We start from the raw sequence: 22,162 nt of genomic DNA, 5'->3' as shown, positions 1-22,162 counted from the left end.
GAGTTCTTCTCCAGCATCTAAAAATAGAAGTTGCCTGACACAATTGTTTAATTTTACTCTGCTTTGTTCTGCATAGTACTTATCTGACACTACATATTTTGTTTTCTCTCTCCAGAACCGGTAAAGAACACTGAAGGCAGGAAATGAGTTTTGTCTACTGCTCAAAAAACACTGAGGTGAGGACCTGGCTAGGCATGTACAAGGAATTTTGGTATTTTTGATTGTGTAATTTGTAAAAGGGGAAGACAGGCTGAGAACACACAAGAAGATTTCTAGATTTTAGGGCATTCTACATTTTCTGTTATTTATATGGTAAGGTAATCAAGGGAAGTGGTATGTGAAATACAGAGTTAGAGATTCACAGAGATAGTGAGGATCAAGCTGAGTAGGAGAATATAATGAACTTTGAAGCCACCGTTTAGAATTCATTTTTAATTGATAATTTAGTGATTCCAATCTGCTCAGTCAGATCATTTTCTATAGCAAAATACAGGCATGAAAATTATTAAGTCTCTTCTGGCTAGAGGTTTTAGTTGAAGAAAAGGAATTGGGGGGGACTGAAAAATTGGGGTTGTAATGATATGCCATTGAATCTAGCATAAGGAAGGAAGTGAAGGAGGTTAACGTGTAAGAGATAAAATAGAGGCTTTCAGCAGATTGGAGTTTCTGATAAAGTCAAAGAGTTATGTTACAATTCTTGAGCAATGATAAAGACAAAAAAAGTTATGTTACAGTTCTTTAGCAAGGTGGGAGGCAATGGTTCAGTGCCCTGATACACACTAAAAATTTGTAATTTAAAAAAAAAAAAGTCTTCATCAGGGACTGAGATGGATTAGTCAGTAAAGTGCTTGGCACCAAAAATAGGAGCCTAAATTTGGATACCCACCACCTAAGTAAAAAAGCCGTGCGTGGTGCACACCTGTAATCCGAGCGCTGGGGAGGCAGAGACGAGGATTCCCGGAGCTTGCTGGTCAATTACTCTTGCTAAATAGGTGAGCTACAGATTCAGTGAGAGGCCTTGTCTCGGGTTGGGGGCGGGGGGGGGGGGGGGAAGTGGGAGGAGAAAAGAAGGAAAGAAAAGCCTGCTAAAAGCCAGGTTTTGACTGGGATTGGAAAACTGGTGTAAAGCTCGACGTTAAGTGAACCACATAGACTCTAGATCAAGGAAGATGGTCAGAGGGGAGAAAGTTAAAACACGGAGGTGTGCGCATAAACTGACAGATGTTCACAACCAAGCGTTGCAGAAGCAAGGTGTGTATGCTGTTGTTGTTGTTGTTGTTTGTGTTATAAGCGGTGCCAGGATTCGGCACATAGCCCCTACCTTTGGGAACCTGGGGGAAGAAAATATTAACTCCTGTGACCAGGGTGGGGTTGAGGATGGAGGTAGTGCTCCAAGGGTGGCAGGAACCCCTGGGGACAGAAGAATCTCAGTCTAAAAAGTTCACAGAAAGCCTGAAAAACAAGCGGGAATGCTTGATGAAGACTGGCTGAAACGCAGCACTCGTAACTCCTCTCTTTAACTTATTGCAAGCAACGTCCAACCTCCGCAGCCAGAAAGCAGAGCCGACGTCGTTAGCCCTGCTTTTTTCAACTCCCCGCGAAAGCACTCCCACCGGAACTGCTCTGTGTCTGCGCTTTCCCATTGGCTGAAGCTTCCGCCCGCCTTAAATAGCTTCCGCCCACGGGCCTAACCGGAGGGCGGTCCCTAGGAGTCACTTCCGCCTCATCCCCACTCCACTCCCCCACCTCCTTCCCTTTTTAGCTGCTTCCGGCCTCAGGCCCCGCCCCAACCCGTGAGGCCCCGCCCCTGCCTGCCCCTCCCCCGCCCCGGGCCGACGGCCCGGCCCCCGCGGCACCGCTTCCGGTGTGGGCCCCGCCCCGGCTGTGGCCCCCAGCTGCGGAGGAGTCGGAGGCTCAGCTGCTGCGCCGGGGCCTCAGCGGCTGCCTCCTCCCAAGCTGCGAGCCCGGAACGCTGCGCATAGGTGAGCGGCGCGGGTCTGGGTTCTTTCAGCCGCGGCGGGAGCGGGGCTGTGGCAGGTGGAGGGGACCGAAATGGGAGCCGAGGCAGGTGTGAAGGGGAGACGCGGGCCGGCGAAGCGGGGGGGACCGCTGAGGAAAAGTGAGAGAGCGGCCGGGAGGAGCTCGATCCTCCGGGTGCCCAGAGAAGTGGTTTGAGATAAAGGGATGGGGAAGGTAAGGGACCCCCGGGGCAGCTCAGGGCGAGCTTAGGTGGGGTTTGAGTGATTGGAGAAGAGCCTGGAGATTGGCGGAGAGGGTTTGGGGGGAGTCAAAGTGATAGCGCTCCATTGGGAGTGGGGTCAAGAATAGAAAGAGGGGCTGGAGGGGGTCGGGGACAGCGGCTGCAAACGAAGGGAAGGGAAAGGGTCAGCAAGGCCGGTCTGAAGCGGCAAGCGGTCCGTTGCGCCCGGTTTGGAGGTCCGGGAAGTTTAGAGGACAGAGCGAGAGATGGAGGGATGAAGTGGTTTAGATTTCAGAGGCGCAAGTTCTCTAAATGTTGGTAGTATTGTTTGGATCACTGGCTGCTTAGGGATTGGGATGGGACGGGCTCTGTGAGGGCGAGTGTGCCGAGTGAGGTGTAGAAGCGAGTCGTCTCTGTCTTACTAAATAAAGAGGCAATGGGACACCTACCTCCCCCTCTGCTGAGGGCAGCCTGCAGAGAAGATGGTACCAACCCGACAAGAAACATTTGTACACTGACCGGCAGGGGTTGGTTGAAATATTCCGGTTGTGTTGGTTGACTTTAATAATAATTACATGAATATTTTTAAATGACCAGTGACTTGCTTGTTACTCTTTTGTGTGTGTTTTGTTTTTGTATTTTTGTCCCCAAATTGGTTTTTATTTTAAGTGAATACTTTTGCCAACTGGGTGTGAATCCTTTCAGGCTTCCTTACGGAATAAAAACTACAGCGGAATGAAAGTATTGCCTGCAGGCGTGACTTATACTTTCTAAACTGCTAAGAGGAAGTACGAATAGTAAGAAGCAAATTGGAATTTGAATCTTTTAACAGTCTATGAAAGCTACAACCAAGTGCTTCTAAGAAACAAACTGAGAATTGTCTAGCATGGCTCTGTTTTGTTTTGTTTTTCGTTTTGAATTTTTTTCCCTAGCTTTAAAAATTATACCCCTATATGAGTGTAAACATTTATAAATCAAAGCCATTTTTTCTTGTTAGGGATTACTTCCCCTGTGAATTTTTGAAGATGGTAAAGATTTCATTTTCTTCTTCATTTCAAGATGATTCATTTCATCTTCCACCTCAGTCCTAAAACACTGGGACAATGCAAATATCAAGTCCCAACCTGCTCAGCACAGCTTCCCCTTTCATGTGGCAACAAAATTGCACACCCCGTTGCTAGTCCTCTGCACCCTAAAATTTGCTCTGGCATGGTAATCCATTCACTTAGGAAGACTTGTGAGAAAATATAATTGAAGTGAGGTTTGTTGAAGGTGGGAGCCTGGGAAGGGTTAGAGGCGGAAGGGTGTGAAAGGGGGTTTGTGTTTGGAGACAGATTGGTAAGAATGCAGATAAACCTGCCCCCAGAATCCTTGGGGACTGCAAGCCTTTTCTTACTGTATTCATAGAATAAATATAGTGGAAGTGAATCAGAAAGAAAGAGGATGTGAGGAGATTTACTTGTGATTTATAAAAAAAAAAAATTGACTTGTTTAGACAATATTGGTACCTGTTTCAAATTAATTAACTTTAAAATCTCCAGAGGAATTCCCCCCCTCCCTGTTTGTTTTTGAGGGAAGCTTGCAATTTGAGACTCTTGCCTCCTTGCATGTTTCTTTCTTTCATGTTGTTGAAACCGGATTCTTTCGGAGGCTATAATGTCCACTTAGCCTGGTTCAGTCCACTCAGCAAGCTGGCCAGCAATTTGATCTGGGAAATTTGTGAAGTTTTAAGCCAAGAGCAGTTTGCTTGGTCTTGCTTTTTCCATCAGAAAAGTCATTTTGTCTGTCTGCTATAACTCTGTGTCTAGCTTGAGTCAGAATCCCCTTCTCCAGAGAGCCTGGGAATATAAGCCATATTCTTTCTTTTGCAGTCAGTCCATTTTTTGCCTTTGTTAACTGCAGTTTTCATAGTTCTTACAAATTTCATAATTCAAACCCCTGCACAGTGCAAGCCCAGTAGATAACTGTTTGATAATGTAGAGAGTAAGAGATGAGAACTCAGTTGTTAGCAAACTTAAATATCTTCTTTTTTAAAGAATGCTTAAATCTACCACTCGTGATGTTTACCCCCTTTCCCCTCTTAGGTCCTGTTCTCTTCTTTATAACTTTCCCTCCCCACCCACCATGCCCTACAACTTACTCATCTTGAAATTCAGGTTTAGGAGCGTTTAGTATTCAGAACTTTACTGGAGAAAAGAAAATCTTTTGTACCTGTTTTACATAGTTTTTTCCCCCTCTTCCTCCCTTGTGGTTTTGGTTACTCACTTAAAATACAGACCCAGTGCGCGTGCTGGGCTGTGCCCAGGTTGAGAGCCATGCCGGTCTGTGGGTGAAGCCTGAGACAGCCAGTAATGGAGCCTCTGCAGCAGCAACAAAAGCAGCCACACCAGGCTCCTCTACAGATGGATGCCAGAGAGAAGCAGAACCCGCAGCAGACAAGAGAAGCACAGTTTCTGTATGCCCCCAAGCTAGGCGTCCAGTCTGCTCTCCTTTCAGTCACACCTGGGAGACCTCCTGGTAGCCCTGTTCTGGGTCCCTTAGCCAGAGTCACACCAGCCACACCAGTGAGCCAAGTATATGAGCAGAGCAATGTGAACTCCGAACCCGAGGAAGAGGAAGGAGGTCTGGAAGACGAAGATGGAGATGATGATGTTGCAGAGGTGGCTGAAAAAGAGGCCCAGGCTGCTTCCAGATTTTTCCATGTGCAAAAAGCAACTCGCCAAGACCCCAGAGCAGCACCCATGTCCAGCCTGCTTCCAGCACCTGGACTCCCACCACAGGGACAACAAGCTAGAGAAGACCATACCAAAGATACTTCCAAGGCCCCACCTTCCATCTCCACAGCTGGGCAGCCAAGCTGGAATCTGGATGAGCAGCTTAAGCAGGTCAGTCTTTCTGCTATGGGAGGCCATTTTTTCTACCTATAGGTCAGCTGCAGAGGGTGCTGGATGGGCAGGAGCGGGCACCATGCCTTCTCACCCATGGCACTGACTATGAATATGAATAGACGGAAGTTTTTCTCAGCATTTGTCTGCTTGAACTGAGGGTATAGCTCCATGATAGTGTAGGACTTTAGATTCAGTCTCTAGGACCACAAAAATATTAAGTGATGGTTCTTTTTATTAAAGCATTAGAGTGTATAAGTTACTGTTAATGCAGTTTGTTCCAGGTTTCTGTTAAAGAATCTCTCCTTTTTCTTGTTTGTTTTTTTTTTTCCGAGACAGGGTTTCTCTGTATAGTTTTGGAGCCTGTCCTGGATCTCGCTCTGTAGACCAGGCTGGCCTCAAACTGACAGAGATCTGCCTGGCTCTGCCTCCCCCAAGTGCTGGGATTAAAGGCATGTGCCACCACCACCCGGCTCTCCTTTTATTTTTTAAAGGAAGAATGAGCTGTGTTTCGTTAGGACTATCTAATAAACAGAGTGGCTAGTTCACACTTGTAATTCCAGCACTTAGGAGGTGGCGGAAGAAGAGACTCACCATGAGTTCTAGAATGAAACCCTGTCTCAAAAACCGGAAGATAATATAGTAATAGTAGAAGTAGTAATCGTAATAATAAAATAAAAAATAAAGGAGTTGGATGTGGTGGTATACACCTGTAATTTCAGTACTTGGTAGGCAGAGACAAGGCTAACCTGGTCTGAATACTAAGTTCCAGGCCAGCCAGGACTACACATTTTTAAATAATGAAATTCATGGTTCTAATTAGTTTTTCTTGTAGGAATGTAGAATTTTTTTTCCTATGAGTTTCTTAGCTCCAAGTAAACCAAGTAAATCATGTTCTTTTGTTGTTTTGAAGTTGAATATAGCTGCTAAAAAGCACTTATGTATATTTCTCAACAGAGAGCCTTATAGACATTCTGTTTTATCTTTACATCGTTTGGTTAGAAAGAGGGGCCAGGCAGCAGTGGCACACGCCTTTAATCCCAGCACTTGGGAGGCAGAGCCAGGCGAGTCTCTGAGTTTGAGGCTACAGAGCGAGATCCAGGACAAGCACCAAAACTATACAGAGAAACCCTGTCTCGGAAAAAAAAAAGAAAAGAAAAAGAAAGAGGGAAGGGAGACCTTAGAACTCCCTTTTTACTCAAAGAAAGTTGAAATTAGTTCCAAACATGATTGCATATCAGAGTCAACTAGGGAGTTTTGCTTGTTTCTTTGGGAGGGGGGAGCTAGAGTTTGGTGGTGCTAGGGACTAGGGCCTCCAGCATGTTAGTAGGAAGTTTTTTCTATAAAGGCAGGCAGTAGAGTCCTAATGGTGAATTGTTTTGGAGGGTGGAGCCTAGGGGATCTCTTCTCAACTAAGCCTTTGTCTTTATAATTTCTTTGTGACCTACAATGCAGTTTTTCACTGTTCAAAGTATGAGAGCAATGGTAAGTTGTTCCAGGGTGATTTGTTGGTGTTATAGGCAGGGCATTTTTCATGGTAAGGCCACTAGTACCTAGATATTCTGAGTTTACATATACACCATCTATGTAGTCCATTGATGCTACTTAGAAGCCATTTGTGAAGAGCTATGGCTTACAAAAGGGCACCTGGGAAGTCATAGTTGAAAAGGTCCTTTGGAAGCTGAAAAATAGGCAGCTTGACCCAAGGAGCCCTGTGCAGTTTACCTGACTTTTTTAACAGTAGTGTCAGAAGTAGGTTCTAATCCCATCTCTTGGTAGCATACTAATTTGTTCTGAGCCTGTGTTTTATCAACTGCACGTTGAAAATAATGAAGCTAAGTATGGTTTATATTCAAAAACTAAATTTGTGAGACTGAGACAGGAGGGTTATGAATTTGAGGCCTTCGTGGGGTACAAAGTAACCACGGTACTAGTACTGCTAATAAGAAGGCATTTCTCAAGGATGTTGTAAAGAGAACAAGTGAACCATGTGAATGCCTGTTTGGTGCCACGCACACGGCAGATGTGCTGCAGGAGTTGTCTTGTACAGCTGTTAGGCCTTCCTCTTCCACATCCTAACGGGCGGGCATCCCTCTGAGGCAGAGAAGGTGCTGGGAGACGCGGATCACCCAAGGGGGTAGCAGCGAAGCCAAGACTAGAATCAGAACCCCAGCTTCCACGACAGCGGCACCTGGCCTCCAGCCCAGATCTGCCTCCTGGCTGATTTCTTTGGTTTAGTAAAACATCTGTGAATTGCCGGCAGCCCCTGAACTGCTGTGTGGTTGGCACAGTTCCATGCCGGCCGCTGAGTCAGCTTACAGCGGGAACCGCCCTGACAGCGCTGGGAAAGTTCAGGCCCGAGGCGGCGGCTGCCCCCGCCTTGGCAGCTGGCCAGCCCCTGTGTGTGTGCGGTCATTCCTAGAAAGTGCAGCCGTGTGTGAGGAACAAGTGGAGCTCCAGAGCCTGTCTGTCTTCAGGAAGTGCAGCAGGTGTTGAGGTCAAGCCATTAGAGCTTTGAAAAAAGAGACTCTTCAGGACTGGCGTGTGCGTGCACACGTGGACGTTGTGGCAGGGCGCCCAGCCCAGCGTTCTGTATGGCAGCCGCCCTGTGGCTGCACAGCCCAGTGCTCTGGAGGCTGGCTGTTGGCAGCTCAAACCCTTTGAGTTCATTTAAGTTTCTGAGGCATACATACTAAATATAGACTGTTTGGCAGAACACCTGCCAGAAATGTTTTCATAAATGCCAGAGTAGCTAAAGCCTAATGCTTCATTCTAAATTTACCTTCCTCCTGAATGTAGAGAAGAACTCTGTCAGGGAAACAGTGAGGAACGGTGTCTTAAAACCTTTGACGGCCACTTCTTGTTCCTCTTGGAAACTTAGTTTTTCAGGTTGGTCTTTGGGCCCCTCCTTTGCTTTATTTTTGTTGTTGTTTTGTGTGAGAGTTAACTTTTTACTACACTTTATTGATTTTTGTGTATGTACATGGGCATGTGCATGCCATAGTGGTACACAGAGGTCAGAGGACAACTTGTGGGAGTCAGTTCTCTTTACACCCTGTGGGCTCAGGAATCGAACCCAGGCTGGCTTAGTGGCAGGTGCCTTTACCAGATGTGCGTGCCATCCTCCCCACCCTCCTTCCTTGTTTGAAACCTTGCTTTAGTTATTTAAATTTTTTCTCTCTCTCTCTCTCTCTCTCTCTCTCTCTCTCTCTCTCTCTCTCTCTCTCTCTCTGTGTGTGTGTGTGTGTGTGTGTGTGTGTGTGTGTGTGTGTAGTTATGCTTTGGACAGAAGACTAAAAGCGTAGCTCTGAGAGAGCCTGTAAAAATCATCAGACCATGAGACTAGCTGTTTTTGTTCTTCAGTCTTTTGTTCTTTAAGTAATTAACTTTTAGAGAGAAGTTAAGTAGCACTTGCTACAGCAACAATTCAAAGACCTTTTACAGTTGACACAAGATCTTAATTGTTAATGAGTTATAGTGTCCTTTATTCCAAACAATCTATTGGGGCAGAGTCTTTGTGCCAGGGCTATCTACTGCAGCCATGGCTCTCCCTCAGGGAGCCAGATGTCTAGCAGTGGTGTTGCAGCAACCTCAAGTTAGGGTTGGAGGTGGGATGCGGTAACTTAACTCCGCTGAAACCCTGCTGAGGCTGCTCTGTGATGCAGATATTCTAAAACAAATGTTGTTTTTCAAACATTCATATACATACCAAAGTAGAAGAGGTGATTTCCCCCCCTCTGTACAGCATTGTGTAGAATTCTCAGAAAGTGTTTTACAGGAGTTGGTGAGGGGCTGGACAGTCATTTACGAACTGGAATGCTTAAGGGCAGCACAGTTAGCCTTTGTTTCTGAAATCCTGTTCTTACAGCACATAGGATCAAAATTACCTCATGGATTCTCTTCTCAAAGAAAGCCTTGCAAAATATTTGCTTCTAAGGCTTGGCTCATTCTCTGACACCAGGGTGATGGGAAGATGGATAATACTATGGAGCCCAGCATTCTAAAACCCGTCAGATTTCTATGGGCAGAGTAAATAATTGTAAAACAAGACAACAAAGAACTGAGTGTCCCTTTTCTCAAAGGAGGTCACTCAGCCAACTTGGGGCGGGGGTGCTGGCCCTTTAGGGGTGGTCTTCTGCTGCCTGGATAGTGGGTGTTTCGGCAATACAGGCTTTGTCTTGAGCCCATTAGTAGAGCTAGGTTTCCTTCCATAGAACAGGAAGATGAGGGATAGTTTGATAGGCATGTGGAGGCTAGAGTTTATATGTCTGCTTTTCTGCGTGCTTTGCCGGACACTTTCAATATGTGTGGCTTTGCATTGCCAGCTCAGTGCAAAGCACTGAAATTCACTGGGGTTCATTGCTCAGTAAGGATTGGCCTCTCCTCAGTCCCATGTGTTTGTTGTACAATGCTTTGTTCAGAGTTGCCTTCTAGGATGGAAGAATCATATTTCAGAAAACTTGCAACTGAAGAATTCCTAACCCTTCTTAAAGCTTGCTGATTACATGTTAGTGAGAACAGGGTATTGCCAGTTGTGAACATCTGGGGGCTGTTTGCTGCCTCTAGCCTGTGGCAGCACCTCTGCAGGGTAGATGCCAAGGAAGCTCCAAGGCAGGTGGGAAGATCATTTAGTTTGATGTGCACTGGTAGACAGAAAGGAGCATGACTTGGTTTAGTTTGTTTAACTAAATCATTGAATTTGTGTGCAGTTAATAAAGTGATTATTAATGGCATACAAAAATGGAAATTGGGCTCAAGTGTAATTCATTTGGCAGAGTGCTTACCCGGCACACATAAACCCTGAGCTTTATCCCCAGCATCCCATAAATGACATGGTGACATACTTCTGCAGTATAGCATTTGGGAGGTAAAGGAAAGAAAATCAGAAGTTCAAAATAATATTTGGCTATGTAGTTGAGCTTGAAGACAGGCTGTGCTACATGAGACTTTGTCTCAAAAAATCAAATTAGTCTTGTCTTACTATGTGAGATTAATTCCTGCTGGGTAATTAGCTTGCAGTGTGGCATCTGTCCTTTTATTCTAATGCTCTGACAAACTGCTTTCCAGGATCTGTCCTTCTTGTGTGTGGGCCCATCAGTAGGCCTACTTGGTACATAATTGATAAGTACTTCATGCAAAACATTTGAGGGGTTTGCAAAACTTGATTAAACTGTTGACTGGAAAGAAAAGGCACTTTCCATTTTCTCTGTAGTGTGTCTTCATGCGCCCAGTATCTGGAATCACTGTCTGTCTAGATCAGAGGCTCTCAGCTGAAGCTGATCCTTCTTTACTGCTTGACATTTAGCAGTGCTGTGCCTGCATCTGGAAGCAGATGTGTACTCCTAGCATCTAGTGAGAAGAGCCATTGAGGCTGCTAAACATCACATGGAGTATTGGACAAGATTTGCTCACTCCCAGCAAGGAATTGTCTGGTCGAAGGTGCCAAGGTTGAGAAACCCTGCTGTCCATCGTTTCCTTAGGCAGAGTAGGCTGTGCTTTCAAAGATTGGTGTTTGTGCACTGCTCTTAGTAGCTGAGGAGTTTGACAGCCTTGAGTTGTCTTCATTTCTGGTTATTTTTGCTGTTGCTTATTTATTTTTTTCTTTGCTTTGTTTTGATTTTTGAAACAAGGTATTTTTGTGTATTCTCTATTCTTTCTTTTTTGGTTTTTCCAGTCAGGTTTTCTCTGTGTAGCCCTGGCTGTCCTGAAACACTCTCTGTAGCCTCGAACTCAAGAGATCTGTCTGCCTCTGCCTCCCAGGTGCTGAGATTAAAGGTCTATACTACCATGTCCACCTTCTTTCCTGTTTTTTTTTTTATCTTAATTAATTAATTAGTTGATTGAGATAGGGTCTCACTATGTAGCTTTGGCTGGCCTAAAACTTGCTATATAGACCAGGCTGGCCTCAAACTACAGAAATCTGCCTGCCTCTGCCTCTTGAGTGCTAGGATTAAAAGTGTGTGTCACTACACTTTTTTCTTAATTCTATTTTTAATGTCCATTTTGAGTTTATGGCCTTAGGTAGTCATTACAGTAAACACACTATACCTGGGAGAGTGTTGGTTGAGATCTACACCTTGAGGCTCTTCCAGTCTAGCTCTGTGAACTATCCATGATATTTATGGAAGTTTATGAGAGAGCTTGGTTGCCCCTCCACAGTTAACCCCCAAAGATTAAGGCAGATACTTGACAAACATGTTACCTACTAGCAGATTTGATTATGAGATCAGTCTTCGTTTGAGAGACAGGAGGTGTGGCTCTAGATGCTAGCTCCACCACTTGTTGGTTACAGTGCTTTGAAAAAGCACTTTAACTATCTGCACTGGACCCAAGAGGACTTCGGTTTCCAGAGGGATGGTACTTCTCCCACCTTCATTGGGGTTGGTTTTTTGTTTTTCGAGACAGGGTTTCTCTGTGTAGTTTTGGTGCCCATCCTGGATCTTGCTCTGTAGATCAGGCTGGCTTGAACTCACAGAGATCAGCCTGGCTCTGCCTTCTGAGTACCAGGGTTAAAGGCTTGGGATACCACTGCCTGCCCTGAGGTTGTTTTATAGATGCTACAAAGGTAGAAGAAAAATAGAAATGTGAACCATCTTTGTAAAAAGCATATAATGTCTAAAGTTAGGTTGAATTGTCATTAATTCCTAAGTACTTTTTGTTTGTTTTGTTTTTTGTTTTTTTGAGACAGGGTTTCTCTGTGTAGTTTTGGTACCTGTCCTGCTCTGTAGACCAGGCTGGCCTCAAAACTCACAGATCTTCTCGGCTCTGCCTGCTGAGTGCAGGGATTAGAGGTGTGCACCACCACTGCTCGGCCATCCTAAGTACTTCTTAAGGCTCTAATTTTTAGTCCTTACTGGCTTGGTAGGTAAGATGTAAATCCTAGATACTAGTTGAGGACAATTCCTTTAGGTTTTCTAGGCTGTGGCCAAACATAAGTATTCTAGAGTCCCCTGAAACTATTCAGGCTTGTGGAAACATGAACCATGTACTTTGTTCTGCTTTCCATGTTAGCACAGGGCTATGTGAGTGTTTCGGAAATGATAACTGGCTTAGTTTGGTCCTTATCCCTCAAAGACTAATCCCTCTGTATATATCCTAGGTCCCACTCTCTCCTAGGCTTTGAGAAACTTGCTCCATCAGTGAAGACTTCCATTTCCTGACTTTTTAGACTCCTCTTCTGAAGCGTTCTCTGCAATTAAACATCATCTCTCAAACTTTAAAACAAAACAAACAAACAACAAAACTGTAGTCTTCAAAATCACACATCATATGATTGTTAAAAGACAGTGAATTTGCTTTTTAAAGAAAGCCTAGACTGCACATTTCCCCAGTCATGGTTTCTCAAAGGACTTGTACACCTTCCATTTCATTTTGCCAAAACACTCCAACTAGAACCCTGACCCTTCCATTTTTCTTTGCAAACGTTTCTAATGGCTGTCATGTTGCATAGTCCGGGCTTCCCTGACTGCATTTGATATTTCAGAAGAGGGTTGGGTACCATTGACCATTCCCTCTTTGAAGTATTTTCTTTTTTCTGCTTATGTTTCTTTATCCTGTAGTGCTTTCTTTTCACCTAGTTCTCCAGGTATTATTCTAAGCCTTCACTATGTCATCCTTGAGAGGTTCTTTTATTTGGATTTCAGTAATGATGAAGCATGTATGTTACTTGAATCTATGTTTCTGGTCTGAGATCAGCATATATAATCCCAACTGACTGCTTAACATTTACATTCATATCCTACTCACAATGGGCAGTGGTGATGCATGTCTTTAATCCTAGCACTTGGGAGGCAGAGGCAGGGGGATCGCTGAGTTCAAGGCTAACCTAGTCTACAGAGTGTGTTCCCACACAGCCAGAGCTACACAGAAAAACCCTGTGTCAAAACACCAAAATAAGCTGGGCTGTGGTGGCACACGCCTTTCATCCCAGCACTCAGGAGGCAGAGCCAGGCGGATCTCTGTGAGTTCGAGGCCAGCCTGGGCTACCAAGTGAGTTCCAGGAAAGGCACAAAGCTACACAGAGAAACCCTGTCTCGAAAAACCAACCCCCCACCCATAAAAAAAACCCACCAAAATAAATAACTAAAAAGCTATCCTACTCACATCTCAAGTTTAATACATGTAAAACAACTAAAAACTTTTCTTTAAAAGATAGGATCTTAAATATCAAGTAACCCAGTTTGTTCTCCAGCATGCTATATAGCTGAGGCTGTCCTTAACTCCTGATCCTCCTGCACCCATTCTTCAAGTACTGAAAAAACTGAACTCTTGGTGTTGATACCCACCCTACAGTCATTTTCTCTTACATTTTCCTTCTCAGAAAATGGCCTTGTTAGACACTTAGTCATTCATCCAGAAACTTGGGGTTGGGTTATTTCCTACTTGCTCTTGTCACCTTGTTTCTAGCCCATCACCAAAGCTTATCAATCTTCTCCTCTAGATATCTAGAATCCTGCCACTTGTCTGCCATCACCTACCTGCCTCCTCCAAGTCTGTGCTCACCCCACTTTCTAATCCATTCAACGTAGCCTGTAATGATCTAGAAACTGAATCAGATTGTGGCACTGCTTTAATGTCCTCTACAGATGCCGGTGTTCTCATTATAAAATTCAAAATCTGCATCTCTGAGACCTGCCACCCCTGTGAAAGGGTTGTTCGACCCACAGACTAGATGAACCACAGACTAGATGGTGAGCTCCAGAGGACAGGAACCACACTTATTTGTATTCCAGCAGACATACAGTCATGGCAGAGTAGGCACTCGAGGTTTTGCTGCTTCTACCTTCTTTTCATTTACTCTGCTTTACTTGTTCTTCTCATTTACTCCGAGTTCATGTGACTGGTTACATTTCGTGCTTGTGGGCAGAGTGGGTGGCAGGTGGGGAGATGGCAGTGTTAGTGTCTGCCTCATTTGCTCTAAACCTTTTTAAAAATTATTATTACATTATTTTCTGTGTTGGGGCAAGGGGCACATGTGGAGATCAGAGGAACAACCTGTGGGAATTGGTTCTCACCATCTACCTTGTGGGTTCCGAATATCAAACTCAGGTGCTTAGAAGCAAGTGTTCTTACCCACTGAGGTATCCTGCCAACCACACATTTTAAAATAGATTATCTATTCAATCTAGAGCAGAATTAAGCAGAAGGTACAGTGATTATCGCTCCTCCCCATCCTTCATTACTATCAAATCTTACACCAGAGAGTACATTTATTACAATCAAGGAAATTACATTGACACATTATTATCACTGAGCGTGTAGTTAACATTAGGGTGAATTCTTTTTAAAGAAATTATTACAAAATAGATTTCATGACATTATTTTGTGTGCTGGGGTGGTGGTGTCTAAATGTGCGCACCCCGTGGTGAATGTGTGAACGGGGCTAACTTACTGGAGTCCTTCCACTTGGTCATCAGACTTGGCAGTGATTACCTTTACCCTCTGAGCCATTGTGCTGGCAGCCTTTGGGGTGCATTCTTACTGTACATTCTGTGGGTTTAACAAACGTATAATGACGTGTATGCACCATGATACAGAACAACTTTGCTGCCCAGGAAATCGTGTTGTACTGTTTCAGTCTTCCTTGCCTGCTGGCTCCTGGCAACCACTGACCAGCCCTTTTTCTTGAGGTTGATATGATCTGCTGATCTTACTTAAATTTGTTGGTTTTATTTACACAAATTTGTTTTCTTTTAGCTGTAACACATTTTCTAGAATTCTTGTTATTTAACAAATACGTCTTAGGCTATAAATACTTTTCTTGAATCAATCTCACTTTTGCTGTTATCTACAAATTTTGCCCCTTGAAAATTGGCATGCTTTTGAGTCTCTGAAATTTAAGATATTTTCTGTTTTAGCCTTATGTATGATTTAGTTTCTATAAATGTCCTTGAAAACAACGTGTGTTCTCTACTTGATAGATACAGTGTTATCTTTGTCTATTGGATTGAGTTTGTTAATTTGCATTTACTTAGATCTTCCTTATAGTCTAAGGTTGTTTTTTTTGTTTGTTTGTTTGGTTTGGTTAGTATTTGATTATTGGGATTGATACATGTAGATTTACTTCTTGTTTCATTTAAAATTCAGGGCCTGTGAATGCCCGACAAGTGCTGTGGGACTGAGCTACACATTCTGAATCTCACATGTGGATCTGTTTCCACCCTCTTGTTTTGATTTTAAGAATGCCCCTCTTGTTTTTCTCCATTCCTGTCTTTATTTATTTAGTTGTTGTCTTTATTTATTCTTTATCTCCTACATGGTTTTAGAAACTTTACTTTCTATTCTTCTATTGGTTACTTTTTATTCTTTTGAGATGTGGGCCTCACTTTTACCTAGATTGGTCCCCAACTCCTAGACTTGGGTCATGCTCTTTCCTTAGCCTCCTGAGTAGCTGAGATGACAGGCATTTTAAAAATTATATTTACTAGAGTGTGTGTGTACAAATACATACCATAGCGTACATGTAGAAGTCAGGTCAACTTGGAGGATTCAGTTCTCCCTTCCTACCATGTAGCTCCTAGGGATTGAACCAGGTTGTCAGGATGGATGGCAAGTGCCTATACCTGCTGAGCCACCCCATGCCCGCTTACCCCAGCACATTTTTTATTGGTTACTTTTAGATTGTAATTTGCATCCTTAATCTTTTAGCAAACCATGGTACCAAAGTCATTCTGTGTTTTTAACTTCTGACACCCCAGTTCTGACTTGGAGCCTCTTGTGGTTTGTACTTTAGTTCCAGTTTGTTCTGTTTATGCTTTTCTCCAAATTTTTCCCCTTAAAAGTCAGTTCTTTCCTTTTTCTTTTCTTTTTTTTTTTTGTGTTTGTTTTTGTTTGTTTGGGTTTGGTTTTGGTTTTTCGAGACAGGGTTTCTCTGTGTAGTTTTGGAGCCTGTCCTGGATCTCGCTCTGTAGACCAGGCTGGCCTCGAACTCACAGAGATCCGCCTGGTTCTGCCTCCCGAGTGCTGGGACTAAAGGTGTACGCCACCGCCACCCGGCCAATTCTCTGTACTTACCAAGTTTTTGTATTTTTTCCTCACCACTACTTGTGTTCTACTCTCCAGCTTTGTTTTCCTCTTGTTCCCTCAGTGTTCTTCACTGAGTTTTTAGTTTGTAGTAGATTCAGCCATGGTGAGATGAATCGCTTCTTCATAGCTTTCTTTTTCCCTTTTGTGCTTTGTTCATAGCCCTGTGGACCCTGGGTCCCTACATTGACCATTATTTTGTCTTCCTTAATCCCGTTTTTTCTTGTTGGAGAGTGTAGTGTGGTGTGAGCCTGGTTGCTGATCTTTGTAAATCTTTGTTTTTAAATTTTTACTGTTTTGTGCTTGACAATAGAGTTCTACATTTGGACTCTCTTTTATCTATTCCAGTTGAACCCTGTTCTGTCCCATAAGCCTGATTTGTGGTCATTTCCTCTCTTTCAACTAACACTATTTTTTTTCTTGGACAGTTTTTTTCTTGGTTAAGTATGTGTATGTTCAGGTGCATGCTGGGGAGGGGGAGTGTCATCCACAGGAACACTGGCCAGTAAGCCCCAGGGATCCTTCTGACTCTGCCTCCCCACTGATGGGAACTCAAGCATGTGCCACCACACCTGGCATTGGGTCCCCATGCTTTCAAAGCAAGTGCTTGGGGAAAAATAAATTTTTTAATATATATATATACATATATATATATATTTGTTGTTGTTCATTTGTTTTTTTAAGACAGGGTCTCTCTATGTAGCCCTTGCTGTCCTGGAACTCGACTGACTTTGTAGACCAGGCTGGCCTCAAACTCATAGAGATCCGCCTACTTTCTGAGTACTACGATTAAAGGTGTGACTGCTGCCTAGCTAATTCCTTTAATTTTTTAAACTATGAATCATAGGATTTGTTTAAACTTTTTGTTGGGCTCAGAGGTTGAGAGCACTGACTGCTCTTCCAGAGAACCCGGGTTCAATTCCCAACACCCACATGGCAGCTCACAACTGACTATAACTCCAGTTCCAGGAGCACATAAGTGGTGTACAGACATACACACAGACAAAATGATCATAGACACAAAGTAAAATAAAAAATGTTTAAAAAAAGGTTTTTTGGCTGGGCATTGGTGGTGCACACCTTTAATCCCAGCACTTGGGAGGCAGAGGCGGACAGTGACTTTGAGGCCGGCCTGGTCTACAGAGTGAGATCCAGGACAGCCAGGACTGTTTCACAGAGAAACCCTGTCTCACGGGAGAGGGGACGGAGAACCAAAACAAAAAAAAACAAAACAAAACCTTTGTTTGTTATGGAAGTTTCGAGCATACAAAAGGAATGAAAAGACTTTGCTTACCTTTCTTTCAAGTATCCATATTTGGCCATTCCTTTGATACATGCTTTTAAATTCAGATGCATGTTTTTCCTTTTGTCTTGTCCTCTCCTGCATACGAGTCCATTTCCTCTTGTGCTGATTTGCTGTTTTCTTGGCAAGCTCATTTTGTAGGGATTTATTTCTGGAAGACTTGTCTACTTAAGGGTGTTTTGTTTTCTCCTCTGCTGGGGTTCCGCCTGCTTAGCTGCTTCCTTTGGTTTGGCTGGTTGGATTTAAAGTGTGCATTTGTGCCTTAGAAAGAGCCTGACTTTCAGTGGGTGCTGTGTGGTGATGGCCAAGTTCCATGATGCCTCTGACCTGGTGTGTAGGTTTGCCAGGCCCAGTTCATGGGCCGTAGTAGACGTAATCTTTCAAGGTTTCTTCCTTTTATGTAGTTATTTCAGTTCTGATTCTTGACATGCCAGAGACCTGCAACTTGAATTCTAGGGGTTGGGGAAATGATTAAATCCCAGTCCTCACCCCTGTTAAGAACTATAGTTGGGGGGCCCAGGTGTGGTAGGTAGTACACACCTTTAATCCCAGCACTCAAGAGGCAGAAACAAGCAGATCTCTATGAGTTAAGTTTGACCCCCTAGGACCTACGTAGTGGAAGAAGACATGGGTCAAGGCTCACAACCCCCCCCACACAATAAATATATAAAAAGCAATAAATTATTAAAAATAAAATTTAAAAAACTAGTTGGGTGACATTCTTTAGCCCTCAGCTTTATCACTTGCTCCTTTTTCTACTTGTGAATCCCTTTCTTGATTTCATGCTTAGTTAGTTCTGTGTAGGAGGTATAGAGTTAAATTTCATCTAGCATTTCTATAGGTTTAAGAATGGGGGAAGTCTGCCAGGCGGTGGTGGCGCACACCTTTAATCCCAGCACTCAGCAGTGTCTGGTCTGGTCTCTGTGAGTTTGAGGCCAGCCTGGTCTACAGAGCGAGATCCAAAACTACATGGAGAAACTCTGTCTCGAAAAACCAAAAAAAAAAAAAAAAAGAATGGGGGAAGTCTGTAGAGTTCTACACCAGATTATCCTTGATAGTGGTTTTGTTTGCTTTTTTTTTTTAATGTGTTTTTTAACAACTAGGATTTTTTGACCTGCCCTGTGACAACTACTGGCTCTATTTCATTGAGCTGTGTAAGGCAAGCCCTGCCATCGTTCCCATTTGTTGTTTTATTGACAGCTGAGGAAAGAGGGAAGTACTGTATGTGGTCTTACCAGGAGGAGGCTGGGCAGTGAACCCAGGCAAATCTGGCTTGCAGCTCTGTGCTCCCTTCTGAGAGGTATAGTTTCTCAATGGTTTCATCACTTTAAAAATAACTTTGTGGTCTGGAGCTCAGTACAGTGCTTGACTAGTCTTCACAAAGCTTTGGGTTCATTCCCCAGCACCACATAAAATGGGTGTTTGGTGTCTTGATTTCTGCAGAGGCTAGAGAGCTAAAAGTTCAGTATCATCCTCAGCTGCAATACTCCATTCCTAGACTGCTTAAGACCCTGTCTCAATAATCAATCTATAGAATTTCTGTTTTTTTCTCTCAGATTGTAGGAGTCATTTGGGCTCATTTTAGGAAATATGGAAAATACACAAATTTATAAAGAAAAGATACAATCAACTATAGTCATACAACTTAGATATAACTTTAAACATTTGTGGTATATCCTTTGTATTTTAAAGGAAAATGCCTACTATAGGTTTATTATTTTATTCTATATACAGTTTTGTGCTTGACTTTTATTTTATTATTTATTACTTTTATTACTGCAAAATTTTTATTGTTTAAATAAATGCTAAAATGTCATTTTTAATATTTAATTAATAGTGGTACATGTAAGATTTCAAACACAGGACAATGGCTGAGGTGCTTATTTAACATATCAAAGCAGACCTGGCCACCAGGTTCTCCCTTCATCCCTCAATCCCTACCTGTTTACAGGGCCCTCCTGGCTGACATACCTCACCCCCTACCCTGAACTCTCCAGCCCAGGGGGCTGGACTGTTCTTCCCAATATGATTCAGCCGTTTTAGTTGCCTGCTCTCTTTGTACCTTTGGCCTCCTGGCTGCTGCACCTGGTTCCCTCTCTTCCCTCGCCCTCTCCCCACATGGCACACACAGCTCAGTCTGGACATGTCCACTCTGGACTCTCCCAGATGTCCCTGTGTCTACCTCTGCCTGTGGTCTCCTACATGTCTACAGTAAACCTTCTCCACCATACCTAGGAACGATCATGTTCTGTTCTTTTCCTTTTTATTTATTTTTTTCATTTAATACACACTTTTAATTCAGTACTAGGGAGGCTGAGGCAGGTGGATCTCTGTGAGTTCAAGGCTAGGCTGATCTACAGAGCAATCTCTAGGCCGTCCAGGGTTACATAGTGAGATTCTGTCTCAATAAAATAAAATATAATTTTTAGAAATTTGAGACAGGATGTTACTGTAGCCTTTGCTGGCCTCAAACTTAGGATCCTTCTGCCTCTGCCTCCCAAGTACTGGGATTACAGACTTGAATCATCATATCTGTCAAATGTATTTTAAAATATTTGAGAAAGAAAAACGACAAATAGTTTTAAAACATGTGAAGTAAAAGTCAGCAGGACTTTGGGGTGGTTTCTTGATAAGTCTATAACTTTTCAGATTTTTAAAAATCACGATCTGTTTATATTTTTAACAAAAACAGAAACCATATGTATGGTACTTCAACTTTCTTTTTCTCAATACTGTGACTGTCTTTTATGAATGTTCATGAAACTGTTATTTTGTTGTTTATTTTTCGAGACAGGGTTTCTTTATGTAGCCCTGGCTATCCTGGAACTGGCTCTATAGACGCACTGACCTCGAACTCACAGAGATCAGCCTACCTCTGCCTCCTGAGTGCTGGGATTAAAGGCATGTGACACCACTGCCCGGCTATGAAGCTATGTTTATGCATGGCTTCTTGTTTATTTCTTTTGTAGTACTGAAGATTGAACCTAGGTTCTGTTACTTGCTAGGCAAGCTCTGTTTAACCACAAAGCTATTATTTCACCCCTTACTCAGTTTTTATAGTCACTTATCTCAGAATCAAAAAAAGTACAAAACTTCTTATGAACAGGCACTTACAGAAACAATTATAGGAAAATTCAGAGTACAAACTTAGAGTTCAAAAAATTGGCTTGAAGGACCAGAGAGATGGCTCAGTGGTTAAGAACACTTGCTACTCTTGTAAGGAATATGCACCATGTTTGGTGGCTCACAGCCCCCTGTAACTCAAGCTTCTAGATCTGATACCCTCTGTGGGTACCCACATGAATGTGCACATATCGACACAGACACATACACATAAATAAACTAAATACAAAATTATCCTGGGCCTGGTAGCTCATATCTGTCCTCCCAACATTTGGGAGGTTGAAACAGGAAGGCTAAAAGTTCCAGCCAGTTTTGCTACCCAGAACCTGGACCAAATAAATAGATGAGACTTTTTAAAAAACATTTATAAACTGATGCATGATAGATTTTTATTCCCTCTTAAATGTTTACTTCGTATACAATTAAATTGTGTTTTATGAGACTTTGAGAGCCGTGGCTGGACAGGCTCCTGATCTCTTAGCTGTTTGTCCTGTTATGTTACAGTTGGCCTCACAGGCTCTAGCTCTGAGGAAGCTGCAGTGGCCATGTCAGCAGTCTTGTCAGAGCACAAGGAACAGCTCAGAGGTTGCAAAGGGCTATAGTGCTGGGTTCCGCAGAGAGAAGGAGCTGGGCTTTCTTCCTAGACCAGGCCAACTTTGCATTTCACCCCTTGGCATTGGGTCCTCTCATCACCAACTTTCTCCCTCATTTCAGAGAAACATCTCATTTCTGCCAGTCTTCCTGATTGCATGGTGTGATTTTGAATCTAGATGAGAACATAGGATCATGTCCTCTCCTTTCTCCACCCTGCCCCCTTTCTACTGCTTAATCAGAAGTGTCACTTGGCTCTTTTTCCATGCCACCGAGTTTGAATGATCTCTGTTGCTAGTGGGAGGTGGGCAAGCTCTTTCTAGTTCCTGCTAAAGTTACCTGACAGCGGAAGGTGAGCATCTGATAATTATAATTCCAGTGGTTCCAGGGCTAGAGTGATTTAGTTAAGAGCAGTAATCCTGATCTTATCAGGAAGGTTTTGTAGTCCAACAGTGTAGCTTCTAACAGTATCTATTTTGCTTCCTGGGCCTTCTCTCTCCCCTTAGGATTCTCCTGTAATCCTGCCCTGCCCCTTCTGTGTCTCATTGCTTCCTGCAATCAGTTAAAACTAAGAAGAGAGCAGGAGTGTGCTTTTCTTTTCTTCAGACTAAGATCTAGGAAATGGGTTTTTAACATCGCAACACCACCAGCTAGGTCATCAGTAAAGCTGTCACATGCATGGCACATAAAATGCTGAGCCATGGATCTGGACAGAGATAGGTAGTTATGTGTTGCTCATTATAGGGAAAACAAAAACAGCCATATTCAGCCCAAATACTTTAGATAGGGACTATATTTCAGTGCAATTAATTGGTATCCAAGAGCTTGAGATCAGTGCCTTTGAAGCCTGGTGATTTTGCTAATGACTACTTTGAGGGTCAGTTCCTAGGAATTTGCCTAGATGCTTGCCCTTGGGGCTCATATCTATTAGATTATAGAGTAGACAGGAAATGCATTACCGTTTTGTCTTTTCAGAGAATGCTCAAGAATCTCCTAAGAGTTATCGGTTAGCACCAAGGTGTTAAGGAAAGAAAATTT

At 43.3% G+C, this 22,162-nt stretch overlaps 1 protein-coding gene across 2 annotated transcripts in view; it reads left to right on the top strand.

Annotated features, from left to right (window-relative positions):
* The first annotated feature begins 1,825 nt into the window (after positions 1-1,825).
* The window catches only part of Arid3b (AT-rich interaction domain 3B), a 50,298-nt gene continuing 29,961 nt past the window's right edge, over positions 1,826-22,162 (top strand). Inside the window, exons 1-2 of one of the 2 annotated variants that reach the window (XR_001579378.3) lie at positions 1,826-1,982; positions 4,477-5,085. Coding sequence is in view for 1 of the 2 variants with exons in the window: in XM_016004072.3 (XP_015859558.1) it covers positions 4,552-5,085 (534 nt within the window). In the remaining variant the exon portion in view is untranslated. The remainder of the gene's footprint in view (positions 1,983-4,476; positions 5,086-22,162) is intronic. The other variant, XM_016004072.3, reaches the window with a different exon arrangement.

Source organism: Peromyscus maniculatus, chromosome 7 (assembly GCF_049852395.1).
Source record: "Peromyscus maniculatus bairdii isolate BWxNUB_F1_BW_parent chromosome 7, HU_Pman_BW_mat_3.1, whole genome shotgun sequence".
Lineage (NCBI taxonomy): Eukaryota > Metazoa > Chordata > Mammalia > Rodentia > Cricetidae > Peromyscus > Peromyscus maniculatus.
This window is presented reverse-complemented; position numbering and strand designations above follow the sequence as displayed.